The sequence below is a fragment of the Microcaecilia unicolor genome, chromosome 7 (assembly GCF_901765095.1).
Source record: "Microcaecilia unicolor chromosome 7, aMicUni1.1, whole genome shotgun sequence".
NCBI classification, from domain to species: domain Eukaryota; kingdom Metazoa; phylum Chordata; class Amphibia; order Gymnophiona; family Siphonopidae; genus Microcaecilia; species Microcaecilia unicolor.
Window position 1 is genome coordinate 31,435,791 of NC_044037.1, and position 14,226 is coordinate 31,450,016.

The 14,226-nt window shown below is 42.9% G+C and overlaps 1 protein-coding gene across 2 annotated transcripts in view; it reads left to right on the plus strand.

Annotated features, from left to right (window-relative positions):
- NRK (Nik related kinase) overlaps positions 1 to 14,226 on the plus strand; it is a 267,655-nt gene that overhangs the window by 205,190 nt on the left and 48,239 nt on the right. The window contains exons 21-22 of one of the 2 annotated variants that reach the window (XM_030210024.1): positions 5,197 to 5,290; positions 11,337 to 11,510. In XM_030210024.1, the coding sequence (XP_030065884.1) occupies positions 5,197 to 5,290; positions 11,337 to 11,510 (268 nt within the window). The remainder of the gene's footprint in view (positions 1 to 5,196; positions 5,291 to 11,336; positions 11,511 to 14,226) is intronic. The other variant, XM_030210025.1, reaches the window with a different exon arrangement.

Sequence of the window (14,226 nt, forward strand, 5' to 3'; positions counted from 1 at the left end):
GCCAATCCTAAATGACTGCAAACCCTACTGCTACATTTGTTTTATGCTGGGCAACACATAGGGGCCATATAAGCCCTTGGCTCAAGCAGCTACACTCTCTGCCAAATGATTATTAATATCTTTCAAGTATTTAAATGTCTGTTATCATATATCCCCGGTCCCTCCTTTCCTATAGGGTATACAAAAATCACAAGGAACTGCAGTGGGATTTGAACCCTAGTTTCCCTGGGTCAAAAAAGAAGAAGGGGGTGAACCAGTGGTTCCAAGGAACGATGTTTCTTTTTTTAAAAATCAGTAAAATGACAATTAGAAAATTGTTTTGGGGGTTTTTGGGACCTGTGATTGAATTGTCGCTAAAGATATGCTGTGTCACCAACATATAAAAAAAAGGTTGGTGGTTAACATCGTGCGACGTCTGAGGTCCCTTTTTCCCTGAATAATGATAACGTAGATCTGATTACGTTCTCTGTGTGTTTAGCTTTAAACTGTTTTAATATGCCATTACCAGCTGCCGCGGTACAGATTTATCTGCCTTCTCAATAAAAATTAGATACGAAATTAGCCTACATTTAACACTCTCTACAAAACAAGAATTCATTCTAAGATATGTGTGGGCAGTGCACATTGAAAGTGGACTGCCAGCTCAGCAGTGCGGTAACATCTCCAGAGTCTGCTGCTTGCTAGAGGAGGGAGGATTTGGCAGGATTGAAAGTGGTTGCCAGCCTCTGCTGCAGACAGGCAGATTTCTAATTTCACCAGTGCAGCTACTTAACTTCAAAGCTGGCTTATCCTTCTAGTGTTTTTTGTGTACAAACTTTGCATTCATTTCACACAGCTCATCCTTTATTTCTGAACAGGCATGCCGAAATGATTTTTTTTCTCATTGTTAAAAAAAAAGAGTATGGGAACATGGATGCAGAGCCGTCCCAAGGACTGTGAAGGTGGTGTAGGGCACAACGGAGACAGGTTGCAAAAATTACTCTCTGTCCATTGTCTCTCCTGCAGTGGCGTAGCCACAGGTGGGCCTTGGTGGGCCAGGGCCCACCCAACAGCAGCACACATTTAGTGGTAGCTGATGGGGATCCCAAGCTCTGCCAGCTGAAGACTTCCCCCTGACGGTGCTGAAAGCGTTGCTCTCCACTTCAGCAGATACCGGCACCTGTGCGTACTCAGTTTTCAGCATATGCCTGCTGCAGACTGCCAAGGTGGAGCGCAGGGGGAGGGGGGAGAATGCTTGGTGCCCACCCACTTCTTGTCTAGGCCCACCCAAAATCTGCTCTCCGGCTACGCCCCTGTGGTGACCATGATGAAGTAGGTGGGGGCAGTGGTAGGAGGACGCAATTCCTGCAGAAATGGAAAACTGCTATGATACTGGATTAAGAAATTTGCTGTACTTTATGAAACCAAAACCAAAAAGGAGAAAAAGTCCCTTACAATAAAAAAAATACAGAAGAAAAGGAAGTAGAGGAAGACCAACAAAAAGCAGAAAAATATAGACAGGAAAACCTTGGAGTCAAACAAAGATTTATTATAATTTACAAAAAATAAAAAGAGCTGCCAGATCTACGTAAAACAGATCCCCAAAAACAGTAGGGAATTTGTTTTATATAGAACTGGTGGCTTACTTTATTAAACTCCATGGCTTGTTTTTGTTGGGTCTGGCTACTTGCACGGTAGTCATGGAGTCCACGCCAATGTGGCCACGCTGCTGAATACTGCTGGAATGCCCACCACGGTACAAAATAGAAAATTATTTTTTTACTGCGGGAAACAGCGTGCACCAACTTTGGAATTACCGCTGGGTGCCAGTGCTACCCTGGCAGTACTGACGATTTGGCACACGCTACCTACGCGATTAGCCCTACCACTGCTTAGTAAAAGGGACCCTTAGTGCAGCTACGTTACTGTGCACTCACTGGTTAATACAGGAATAGCACATGATCCCTTACTACCTGCAAAATGTGTGGTGGTAAATGCACTAGGGGTGTAGCTACGTGGGTACCTTTGCTGGCGGGGGTCCCCAACCCCCGCCTGCCAAAGTGCTCTTCTCCAGTGCGGCCGCGTTGCTGATCTGCAAGGGCAGGCTTCTGTTTCTGTGAGTCTGAACCCCCTCCAGCAAAGGAACCCGACGGCGGGGGAGGGTTGGCAGCGGCGGGAAGAGGGGGGACGAAAGGGTTGGCGCCGGGGGGGGGTCAAAGGTGGTGGTGATGGCGGGGTGGGGTCAAAAATGGTGGCAGGGGGTTAAAAATGGCGAGGGGCAGCGGCGCCCGGGGGGGGGGACTAAAATGTGCCCCCTCACCTCGGGCTCTGGACCCTCCTCCCGCTGAAGTCTGGCTACGCCCCTGAAATGCACAGGCACTAATTTTTTTTTTAATGGCTTCAATCTAATGGCAACATTAGCGCCTGCAAGTCGGAAGTCAGCAAGTAGGAAGTCTGGATTCTGAGAGTGTTTTTAAACCGGTAATCGCCTTCTTGGAGCCAAGCTGAATGTTCGTGCGTTATTCCTCCCGAAGAAGGAATCGAATCGAGGGGGACCCTTGTCGAGGATTATGGACCCTGTGCTACAGTAAATGAACAAAGAATAGAGCAGGATCGGACCAGCCGCGTTTTTGGATGCTGGCGTGAAATATTTCATCCTAAGCTAAGTAATACGGCTTTTTTCCTGTGCACAGAGGACTCAAATAGTTGCATTGTTTCACCTTAATATTGATGGCGAAGAGACTGTGTTATTGTTCCTACAGCTTAATAGCATCTTTTTTATCTAACAGTGTTTTTTTCTCCGTTTCTCGGAGTTGTTTTTCACTTACTTTTTTGGTGCTTTAATTGAAACCAGTGATTATAGCCATTTGTGAACAGTCATCCAGGTAGACCTTCTGTGGCAGGTGAGGTTTTCACTTGTTTAAATTCTGAATAGGTTGAAGTCTCTTCCTTCAATGCTCAGAACAAAATACTTTTTTTTAAATTTTCATAGTGCTGAATTTTGTTCTCTGCTCTTGTGACATTTGTGCTATTTTCAACATTAGTACCTGATCATTTATACAAAAAAAAAAAAACCCAGAAAAAGGCCATTTTTTTTGGCTGCAGTAAAAATGGTCGTGGCGCATGGGAAAAACATTAAGCCACTTTTTACCGCAGCTTAGTAAAAGGACCCCTAAATTATTCTGACTTGTTAACCACCATTTGGAACAGATTCACCCAAGGCAGTGTACAACACTTCTAATGATATTAAAAGAATAATTATAATATTAAGATTTACAGGGCTAGATATGACGCCTAAAAAACAGTGCTGAAAGAAAACCGCGTAAGTGTTATTGCATAAGCCACGCTTAAAGTTCGGCGTGGTTTATAGAATAATGCTTAAGCACTATGGCAGTGCCATAGCGAGGGCAGCTGACACCCGGGGCGGGTCGCTGCTGCGCACCCCCCTCCGGCACGCACCCCCCCCCCCCCCCCCCGGAGCACATTCTTACATGCATTGAGAAGTGGGGAGCGGGCGGGAGGGCCGATCTGCCCCCGAGTGCACGTCGCTGGGAGTTGCGTCGGCTCCGCTGGTTCCCTGCTCTCTCTGCCCCAGAACAGGAAGTAAGCTGTTCCGGGGCAGAGAGAGCAGGGAACCAGCGGAGCTGACACCCCCCAACGGCATGCACCCGGGGCGGACCGCCCCACCGCCCACCCCCCCTTCCTACACCACTGCGTTATGGTCATGCGTAAATTTAGGTGCCACCATTTGCACCAACCAAAATGTGGTGCAAATAACCATGACTAAATTTACACGCAGAGCACTCTTATTCTATAATTACACGCGTAACTCAAAACTATGGCCCCTAAAATGCCCATGACGTCCCCTTTCTGTGCCCTCTATTTGAGCCGCACTTAACTTTTAGGTGCCTAATTTTACGCACATATCATCCAATTAAATCTAATTAGTACCAATAATTGCTTATTAAAAAAAAACAATCATTGGCACTATTTGGCTCGTTATCCTATTAAATTGCACGCACAAATCAGGACCGTGCCTAAATTTCTGCGCACAATTTTTGGTGACCTTTATAGAATCAGGGGGGACTGTCTGCACCAAGTGCTTCATGGACAAAGCGAAACAGACATTAGATTTGCTGAAACCTCTATTGTTAGAACTTAGGATCTGATTTACTAAATATTGTGTAGAGAGGTGCGGTAGCTTTGTTAGTCCACTTTTAAAGGTAATCAATAGAAATAAAACAAAATAAAACATGGAAAAGAAAATAAGATGATACCGCTTTTATTTGACATAACTTAATTGGTCCTGAGGAACTGAGTTCAATTCCCACTTCAGACACAGGCAGCTCCTTGTGACTCTGGGCAAGTCACTTAACCCTCCATTGCCCCATGTAAGCCGCATTGAGCCTGCCATGAGTGGGAAAGCGCGGGGTACAAATGTAACAAAAAATAAATAAAATACATTTCTTGATTAGCTTTCGAAGGTTGCCCTTCATCAGATCAGAAATAAGCAATTGTTGGTAGATGACAGTATATATCAGTGAAACATCAAAGCAATCCAATGACAATCTAACAGGATGGGGGTGGATAGGTGAGAGACAGGAAGAGTCGGGGGGGGGGGGGGGGGGATGAGGAACAGGGAGATATGCATGGAGATAGGAGGGTGACAAAGCAGTACAATTTTATGGTTTATAATGGGCTAGAAAACCCAGATCTTTGTTAAGCCCTGTCTGGTGGGTGTCAAAATATTTAATCATTCTGACTTCAAAGGTCTTTCGTTCCTGTATTGTTTTAAAGTTCCCTTTCAGGATTCTCACCATGAAATCACTGGTACGGTGTTCTGGTTTTGTAAAGTGCTAAATATTGTGAGATCCCTTAGGAAAGGAAGAGTTAGTGGTTACTGAGGATGGGCAGACTGGATGGGCCACTTGGCCCTTATCTGCTGTCGTGTTTCTATGTTTCTATTTTTCCCATAAACACAGAATGGGAGAAAGCCTTAGGGGTCTTTTACTAAAGATTAGTTCAAATATCACAGGACCCATTTTATTCCTGTGGGCCCTACTGCAGATGACCTGTGCTAATCTTTAGTAAAAGACCCCCTGGCTGAATCAAAAATGTCTGCTTCTTCAGTCACAAGCCTTTTGTTGTTTAACTATCTGGTGGAGAATGAGTTTTTGACTAGGCTTCTTCTCTCCCTTATGTGGGGTTCGTTACCAGGCGGTTGTTATGCAATGGAATGGAAGATGTGTCAAGGACAAGAGTTCCTGATGGAATAGAACTGAAGCCCCAAAGCAGCACAAGTGAACAGAAGGTAAATCCACCCACTGAAAAAATAAACTTAACAGCACACAGTGCTGAAATAACTTGGGGCACATATGGAAGGAAGCAAAGAGTGCAAATGTCTACCGAGAGTGCTGTCAGCGAAGAAAGAAAGGGATTCTTTGTTATTTGATTCAATGATTATCTGTTATTCTGAAGTCTATTGAAAACTCACTTCTTCAGTCTAGCCTTTAAGGAAATAAGCACGCTTCTCAAATAAACTCATGGCATTAATTTTTACCTCATCCCACTTCCCACTACTCCTGTCTATCCCAGCTAATCCCAGCCCTTTACCTTTCTCCTCCCTATTTCAATTATCTAGCTTAATTCACTAAGAGGGACCTAATCGAACGTGGACGCCCATCTCCATGGGTGACTATCTCCGAGGACAGGTCCGCGAAGGGGCGGGACAGACCGTATTTTCAAAAAAGATGGGTGTCCATCTTTTGTTTCGATAATACGGTTGGTGCCAGGCAAATGCATCGGATTTGGGCGGATTTGAGATGGGCGGTATCGGTTTTCAGCGATAATGGAAACCGAAGGCGCCCAGCTCAAAAATGAATACATCCAAGGCATTTGGTCGTGGGAAGGGCCAGGATTCGTAGTGCACTGGTCCCCCTCACATGCCAGGACACCAACCGGGCACCCTAGGGGGCACTTGTAAAAAGTAAAAAAAAAAAAAAATTAAAATACCTCCCAAGTCCATAGCTCCCTTCCCTTGGGTGCTGAGCCCCCCAAATCCCCCCCAAAACCCACTCCCCACAACTCTACACCATTACCATAGCACTTATGGGTGAAGGGGGGCACCTAGGTATGGGTACAGTGGGTTTTGGGGACGGTTTGGAGGGCTCCCATTTACCAGCACAAGTGTAACAGGTAGGGGGGGGATGGGCCTGGGTCCACCTGCCTGAAGTTCACTGCACCCACTAACAACTGCTCCAGGGACCTGCATACTGCTGTGATGGAGCTGGGTAAGACATTTGAGGCTGGCATACAGGCTGGAAAAAAAAGTTTTTAAAGTTCTTTTTTTTTGGTGGGAGGGGGTTAGTGACCACTTGGGGTGTCAGGGGAGGTCATCCCAATTCCCTGCGGTGGTCATCTGGGCAGTTGGGGCACTTTTTGGGGACTTGTTTGTGAAAAAAGGGTCCAAAAAAGCGGCCCAAATTCTCGCTACTGCCGCCCTTCTTTTTTCCCTTATCAGCCGAGGACGCCCATCTCTCCTTGGCCGATAAACACGCCCCAGTCCCGCCTTCACCACGCTTCCGACACGCCCCCGCCAACTTTGTTCATTCCCGCGACAGACTGCAGTTGGAGGCGCCCAAAATCGGCTTTCGATTATACCGATTTGGGCGCCCATGAGAGAAGGGTGCCCATCTCCCGATTTGGGTCGAAATATGGGCGTCTTTCTCTTTCGAAAATAAGCCTGTAAGGGGTCCTTTTACAAAGGCATGGTAGGCTCTACGCATGTGTAGCACATGCCAAAATGAGACTACCGCCAAGCTAGCGCACCCCCTGGAGGTAATTTCAGATTTGGCATGCACCCATACCATAGGACAAATTATTTTTTTATTTCCTACCGCGTGCAATGTTTCCGGCATTAACAGGCAGTTGGCACGCACCAACCAGTCACTGTGCGTGTAGCGCATGAGCTATTACCGCTAGATCATTGGGTAGTGTTAAGGCTCAGGCCATAAATAGGTACACACTGGTTTCAGTTTTACCGCAGGCCCTTTTCCTGGCCTGCTGAAAAAAAGCCCTTTTTTCCAGATGCTGTAAATGGACCCCTAAGTATTTAATTATGTCTGTTCCTAACTCAAGTTTTATTTATTTATTTATCTGTTGCATTTGTATCCCACATTTTCCCACCTTTTTGCAGGCTCAATGTGGCTTACATTATGTCGTAATGGCGATCGCCATTTCCAGCATGAGAAATACAGAGTAGTATTACATTAAAGTTTATAAATGTTAAAGTACAGTATAAAGTAAATTAAATAAAATAAACAGTTCATATCAGTATAAGAGATAGGGGGTAAAACATTGCTATGCATTGGTGACAGATTAATTAAAACAATCAGAAGAAGAGAGCTCAATTTTATCTGGTTCTAATAGAGTTTAGATTATAGGTCACTGACGAAGGGTCATTATGGTATGTCTTCCTGAACAGGTTAGTCTTTAGTAACTTCCGGAATGCTGTTAAGTCGTGCATTGCTTTCAAGGTCTTTGGCAGTGCATTCCACAGTTGCGCGCTGATGTAAGAGAAGCTAGATGCATATATTGATTTGTACTTAAGTCCTTTTTACTGGTCTAACATTATATGATGTATTGTGCTTTCTGTTAATATATTTTTGAACATGTTCATGCTTTTCTAATTATTACGTAAGCCACATTGAACCTGAGTTCTACTCTGGCTAATGCAGGATATAAATGTCAAAAAATAAATAAAATAAATAAATTCTGAGGTCAGTATCCCTATCCAGTGATTCTCAAGACACTCCTGAAGTACCTCCTAAACAGACTGGTTTTCAGGATATGCACCATGAATATGCATGAGAGAGATTTGCATACCTAAAACCCAGTCTGGCTAAGGAGGGGGGAGAATACTCTGAACAGCTTGAGAAACAGCATGTTTCCAAAATTTATGAAGAGGTTTAGGAACCTGTCAGAGAATGTAGTATTTCCAGTGCTATTGTTTATTTATTTAATACATTTATACCCCACATTTCCCCGCTAGTTGCAGGCTCAATGTGGCTTACACAAATCTGTAGGAAGGCCACAGTACAAAAACGTACAATTACACAGTGTAAAAGTAAGATAGTAAACATCATTTAAACAACAATATGTAGAAGATAATAAAGATAATTAGTGTCCATGAACCTTGTTAAACTAGGAGTTAATCAGAATTATATTGAACCTGGAGAATAAGCCTTCTTGAACAGGACGGACTTCAATAATTTTCTGAAATTTAAGTAGTTCTGGGTAGATTTAACTAATTTGGGTAAAGCATCATCTCTTCATAGCAAGGGAGAGGAAAGTTCTCTTGTATCCCCAACTTCCATACATGGCTCCAAAGATAGTGTAAAGAAAACAGTTATAGGTATTATGGGAATGGGGCTGTATATAGCAGGACACCTAGGATAAGCGAGTAATTCCTTTAATAAGATACTACCATAAGTGACAGGTGGAGATGTTTGCTGTTCCCATGTTTCTCATGTACACACAGAAATGATTGTATTTTATAATCTAAGCATGTACTTGTGCACTCAATAAATGCAGCACCCAAACTCCACCCCTATTCATGCCCACTGGCAAAGTACGCACTATCATGTTATGTATCATGTCTTTGACTAGATGACTAGAGAATTAGATCAAGGGTGGAGATGGCTTTGTTGAATGTCAACAAAGCTTACATAAGTACATAAGTATTGCCACATTGGGACAGACCAAAGGTCCATCAAGCCCAGCATCCTGTTTCCAACAGTGGCCAATCTAGGTCACAAGTACCTGGCAGAAAAACAAAGAATAGCAACATTCCATGTAGAACCCCAAAGAGTAGCAAGATTCTAGAATTCTAAAAAATAACAAGATTCCATGCAGAATTTCAAAGTGTAGCAACATTCCATGTAGAACCCCAGAGAGTAGCAAGATTCCATTCAGAATCCCCAGTACATAAGTATTGCCATACTGGGACAGAACAAAGGTCCATCAAGCCCAGCATCCTGTTTCCAACAGTGGCCAATCCAGGTCACAAATACCTGGCAAGATTCCAAAAAAGCTCAATACATTTTATGCTGCTTGTCCCACACAGAAAGTTTATTAATTAACTGAGTAGCCTAGGAATGAGACCCAAGGTGGTGGACTGGATTAGAAACTGATTGAGTGATAGAAGGATGGTGTTAATACAAATTGGTATAACGCTAGCAGTAGCATGATACATAAGTTGATGTCTAGTATTGAGGGGATCAGGGAGTAGGGAAATCCCACAATTGCACATTCGGATGCACATTGTTATAGAATAACATGTAGCAAAATGGAGTGGAGGAGTGGCCTAGTGGTTAGAATGGTGGACTTTGGTCCTGGGGAACTGGGTTCAATTCCCACTGAAAGGCACAGGCAGCTCCTTGTGACTCTGGACAAGTCACTTAACCCTCCATTGCCCCAGGTACAAATAAGTACCTAAGCCGCATTGAGCCTGCCATGAGTGGGAAAGCGCGGGGTAAAAATAAAAAAAATGTGCACACAAATTCAAATTGATGCCAATTAGCTCCCAATGATTGGCATGTTACCCAATTTAGTTGGATGCACATCTTGGATTGGTGCTCAAATATTGGTACCCAATTTTGGGCCAACAAACGAATGTAAAGAAACAAAAAAAAAAAAAAGAGGAAGTCAAAGCCAGATCAAATGATTGAGTCTTTATTGCTTCCAAAATTCCGTGAACCAGTTGTAGAAAGATTCGACTCGGCCGTGTTTCAGCTAATGTGCCTTCGTCAGGAGCCTGATTAACCACAGAAGCAGCCAAAACATGGCTGTTTCAAGCCTTTCGACAACTGGTTCACAGAATTTTGGAAGTAATAAAGATGTAATCATTTGATCTGGCTTTGACTTCCTCTTTTTTTGTTTCCTCGCCTTCGTTTGTTGGCTTTACATGCATCCATGAGTTTCTTCTTTTTTTTTTTTGTTCCTGGCCCAATTTGGGGCATCATATAGAATCTGGGGGTTACTGTATAGAGAAAAGTGGTGTTTATGTTCCTCTAAAGAGCAGCCTCCTATCATGCGCCCCCTCCTTCCTGTTACAAAACTGCTCAATTCATGTATTTTACATTTATTTTGTTGTTTATGAAGTTTGCTGTAGGGCAGGTTATGGGTTTTTTTTTCTTGTCAACCACTCTGAACTGATGGAATATTGATAACTGTAATATTGAACAGGAGAAAAACAAACTCTATTGGAATATTCTAACTCTCTAAAAGGAGTTTGCAAAGGTTATATATAGTTAGTTTGTGAGTGTCCCTTTAATTATGGAAAAACCTCCACTTTAAATATATTACAAAACAATTGAAACCTCAAACCTCCAAACAGGAAAAATACAAAAGTATTTGTTATATCCTTGTTTTATCAGGAGTAGGTTAATATCATTGGTTCCCTAAGAAGGAAAAAGAGAAAAAAAAACCCAGACGCAAAAAACTCACATTTAGTGAGAAAAAGCAAATGAGATGAAAAACTCTCTTACCTTCTTTTATTATAACTAATAAAGGGGCACTCACCCAAAACTAAACTATCACAGACTAATCCCAGCCCAAAACATGCAAAAAAAAGGCTACCTAGGGAAAACAACCCCTTCCGGAGGGCACAGCAATCCTTACAGTTCATTAAACAGGCATGTGAGTTTTTTGTGTCTGGGGTTTTTTTCTCTTTTTCCTTCTTAGGGAACCAATGATATTAACCTACTCCTGATAAAACAAGGATATAATAAATACTTTTGTATTTTTCCTGTTTGGAGGTTTGAGGTTTCAATTGTTTTGTAATATATTTAAAGTGGAGGTTTTTCCACAATTAAAGGGACACTCACAAACTAACTATATATAACCTTTGCAAACTCCTTTTAGAGAGTTAGAATATTGATAACTGTGACATGTACAGTTTTAATAAAGATAACAATAAAGATAAAACAGAAGTCAAATCCACATACCACTAAAAAATATCATCCAAGATCTTTGAGCCGTTAGGAAAAGTGTTTCAGCTGGGAGTTTCCAACTATTATATACATTTCAGTAATGTCAGGTATATTGTAACCTTGACTCTCTAATTAATTCTGACCCAATTATTTTGAAATGATATAGGGGGACTATGTATCATCAGAGGACAGGTTGGAAAAATGAGGCCAGGTGGTTTTGTGCTGGAAGTGACAAGCCGATTTTCTTTTTGTCACTCTACACATTTCACTGGACTGTTTCCCCTAAACTGACATAGAGTTATTCACTGCATCTGAGAGAGACAAATCTGCTGACTGTTTGCTTCTCTTTGTTTGATTTTGAATTAGCAGCCTGCAGGGAAACAGAATTGCAGCGGCCCACAGGGACTGCGGAGTCTACACAGTCAAAACTACATCCTCCCGGATCTGTTACAGCAGAGCCACCCCCCAGACACCTCTGTGAACCAGCACAAATCTGGACCAGGCAGCTACACAGCCCACAGCCAGTCCACACACGGACAGGTAGAATTCCAGCCACGTTTTTCTTTTCAACCCCTTCTTCTCACATGGCAAGGATGCCAAGTTTCTATTTTCTTTATCCTATATAATAAAACTTACCCTCAGCGTTCTGAGGACACTGACGTCACTGTCAGTTCCTCCGGGCACTTCCTTCCGGTTCGAAGGGTTCATGGTGGTGAAGCCACCGAAATCGCTGTGTTGGGGCCCCGCCCTCGTGTCAAACGTGATGACGTCGAGGGCAGAGCAATGGCGTCAGTGGCTTCACAACCAACGACTCAGCACATTGAAGGTGGCATTGGCGTGCGTTGACGAGGTCCGCAACAATGGCGGTCAGTGCCTTCATAACGCCGAAGGGGTGTGCAGGGAGGAGGGGGGGGGTTCGGGAGGAAAACCTTGCTAGCGCCCGTTTCATTTGCGCCTGAAACAGGCATGTTTTACTAGTTTATTCATATTTGCCTCCAGTAGGACCTCCTGATCTGTGGAAGAAAGAGGTCCTGTCAGAGTAGCTCTTTGATCCGTCAAGAAAATGTTCCCATTTTTTTCCATTTTTGTTTCTGCTGTCTCGTTCTTCCATTTCACTTTAGTAAGTAGTGAAAACAAGCTTCAATTTTCACTAATAATTATACCCTGAGGAAATGGAAGAAATCCGCGCATCTGATTTTTATTCACCCTCAAACAGCCCCCCCCCCCAAAAATATTGTTCAGTGCGAACACTTACAGTAAGCTGATAATCTTTATTGGGTTTCTTTATACGTCCTTGATTGTTGGTAGCGAGTGCATCCTTTGGTATATTACTTTTGACAGATTTTTGCTGAAATATTTTTTTCAGTAATTTTTGTGTGTACAGCAGTCTCAGAAAATAGAACTTGGAGAACTTGACAGCTGTCAGGAAATATAAGCTAAAAATGTGGACAAAGAATATAGGGGTCCTTTTACTAAGCTCCTAAATTGAAGTTACCACCCGGTTACCGCATGGCCCTTGTGGTAATTTCAATTTTGGCGCATGTCTGCTACGCGCGTCTGAAAAGTATTTTTTATTTTCTGAAGTGCAGCAGCTACGCGCGTAGACCATTACCGCCCGGTTACCACATGACACCTTACCGCTAGGTCAATGGCTTGCGGTAAGGTCTCAGACCCAAAATGAACACGTGGCAATTTTCATTTTGCCGCATGTCCATTTTTTGCAAAAAATTTTAAAAGGCATTTTTTTTAGGTGCGCTGAAAAATAATTCTGCGCGCCCCCAAAACACGCGTCTATACTACCAAAGGCAATTTTTCAGCGCACCTTAGTGAAAAGAACCCATAGCCAGATACTTTATTAATTATTATTATTATTTTTTTTTTTTTTTTTTTTTTTTTTTTTTTTAAGCAGGGAAGGGAGATCGGGATAATGTTTGATTTCCTGGCCACTTCTTGTTTAAAAGCACTGTGGGGTGTTGGAGTGCTGGTCACGCGAGGAAAATTTGGAGGGGGATTCTGGGGTACCTGGCCACTTTGGGGTTAATATTCAAAAAGATTCAGTAGAAGAAATGACTACATAATTGCTTGTTTAAAAAAAAAAAAAGAAAACATCCGTGCCACATAAACTGATAATTTTGGACCTATAAATTATTACAAGGCCAAAATTATCCATCAAAAAATAGAATGGCAAGATTTGGCCATATAAAATACATCTCAGCTGCTAGATGCTAGGTAATAGCGAAGATTCAAGAAAGCATCCTGTCTCCGGTGCTTGTTAGACCACAAGGAATCTAGATATTTTCAGGGATTTGGGATAGCAGATTGACTGTTTATTCATGGACTCCTGAAGAAGAAGTGAAACGAGGCTCATTGGGTCCAATACACTCCACATTTTACTGTGATTATATTTCCCTGAACGTTGACCTTTATGCAAGTGCTGCAGATAGGTCTTTTGGATTATTATGAGACTATTTGCTTATTTAGTCGAATTCATTAACAGTGGTGGCTTGGGGATACTGCCACCAGCTGCCAAGCTTGGAAAATATTTTGGTTACCATTGGAGGAAGTCTTCAGTTGGCAAGGCTTGGAGAGCACCACCAACTCAGGTGTTATGTTATGTGTTTGAGGGGGGGCATGGGGAATGCAGAGAGTGGAGGGATGGCAGGAGCGGTTGGAATATTTATACCCTCCCACTTTCAGCTAAGGCCCACCCAAAATTCTCTGTGTTTAAGGAGGGGGAAATGGGAATAGGTGGTTTGGGGCATCAGCCACTTTGGATTTTTTAAAATTGTTTTGGTTTTGGTTTTTTAGTGGAGGGAGGGCTTTACGGCTAGAAACCTAGGCAGTTGTGTTCAATTGAAAGTTTGTATGAAGATAACTGGCTATAAATCACTGGTTATCCTGACAGCTTAGGGGTGGGCTGTAGTTCAAAATGAAATAAAAATGAATGAATGAAATGGAGAGAGAAGGAAGACGAAAGTGTGAGAGAAAAGGAAAATAGGAAGGAGAGACAAGTGGGAGAAAGAACAGATAGGAGGTAAAGGGAAGTTGGAGACAGGTGGGGAAGGAGAACGGCAGGAGGAAAGGGGGGAAGAAGCAAGAAAGAGCAACATAGAAGAAGGGTAACCAATGAAATTTTTGTATGTTTGTCCATCCCCAGTGCTACTCGTTTCTCCCCATAGGCAAGAATACACGTAAATGGTAATTTTATGGCAGAGCACCTACTGTAGGTGCTGGTTGTTGTGCCAATTTTAACCCT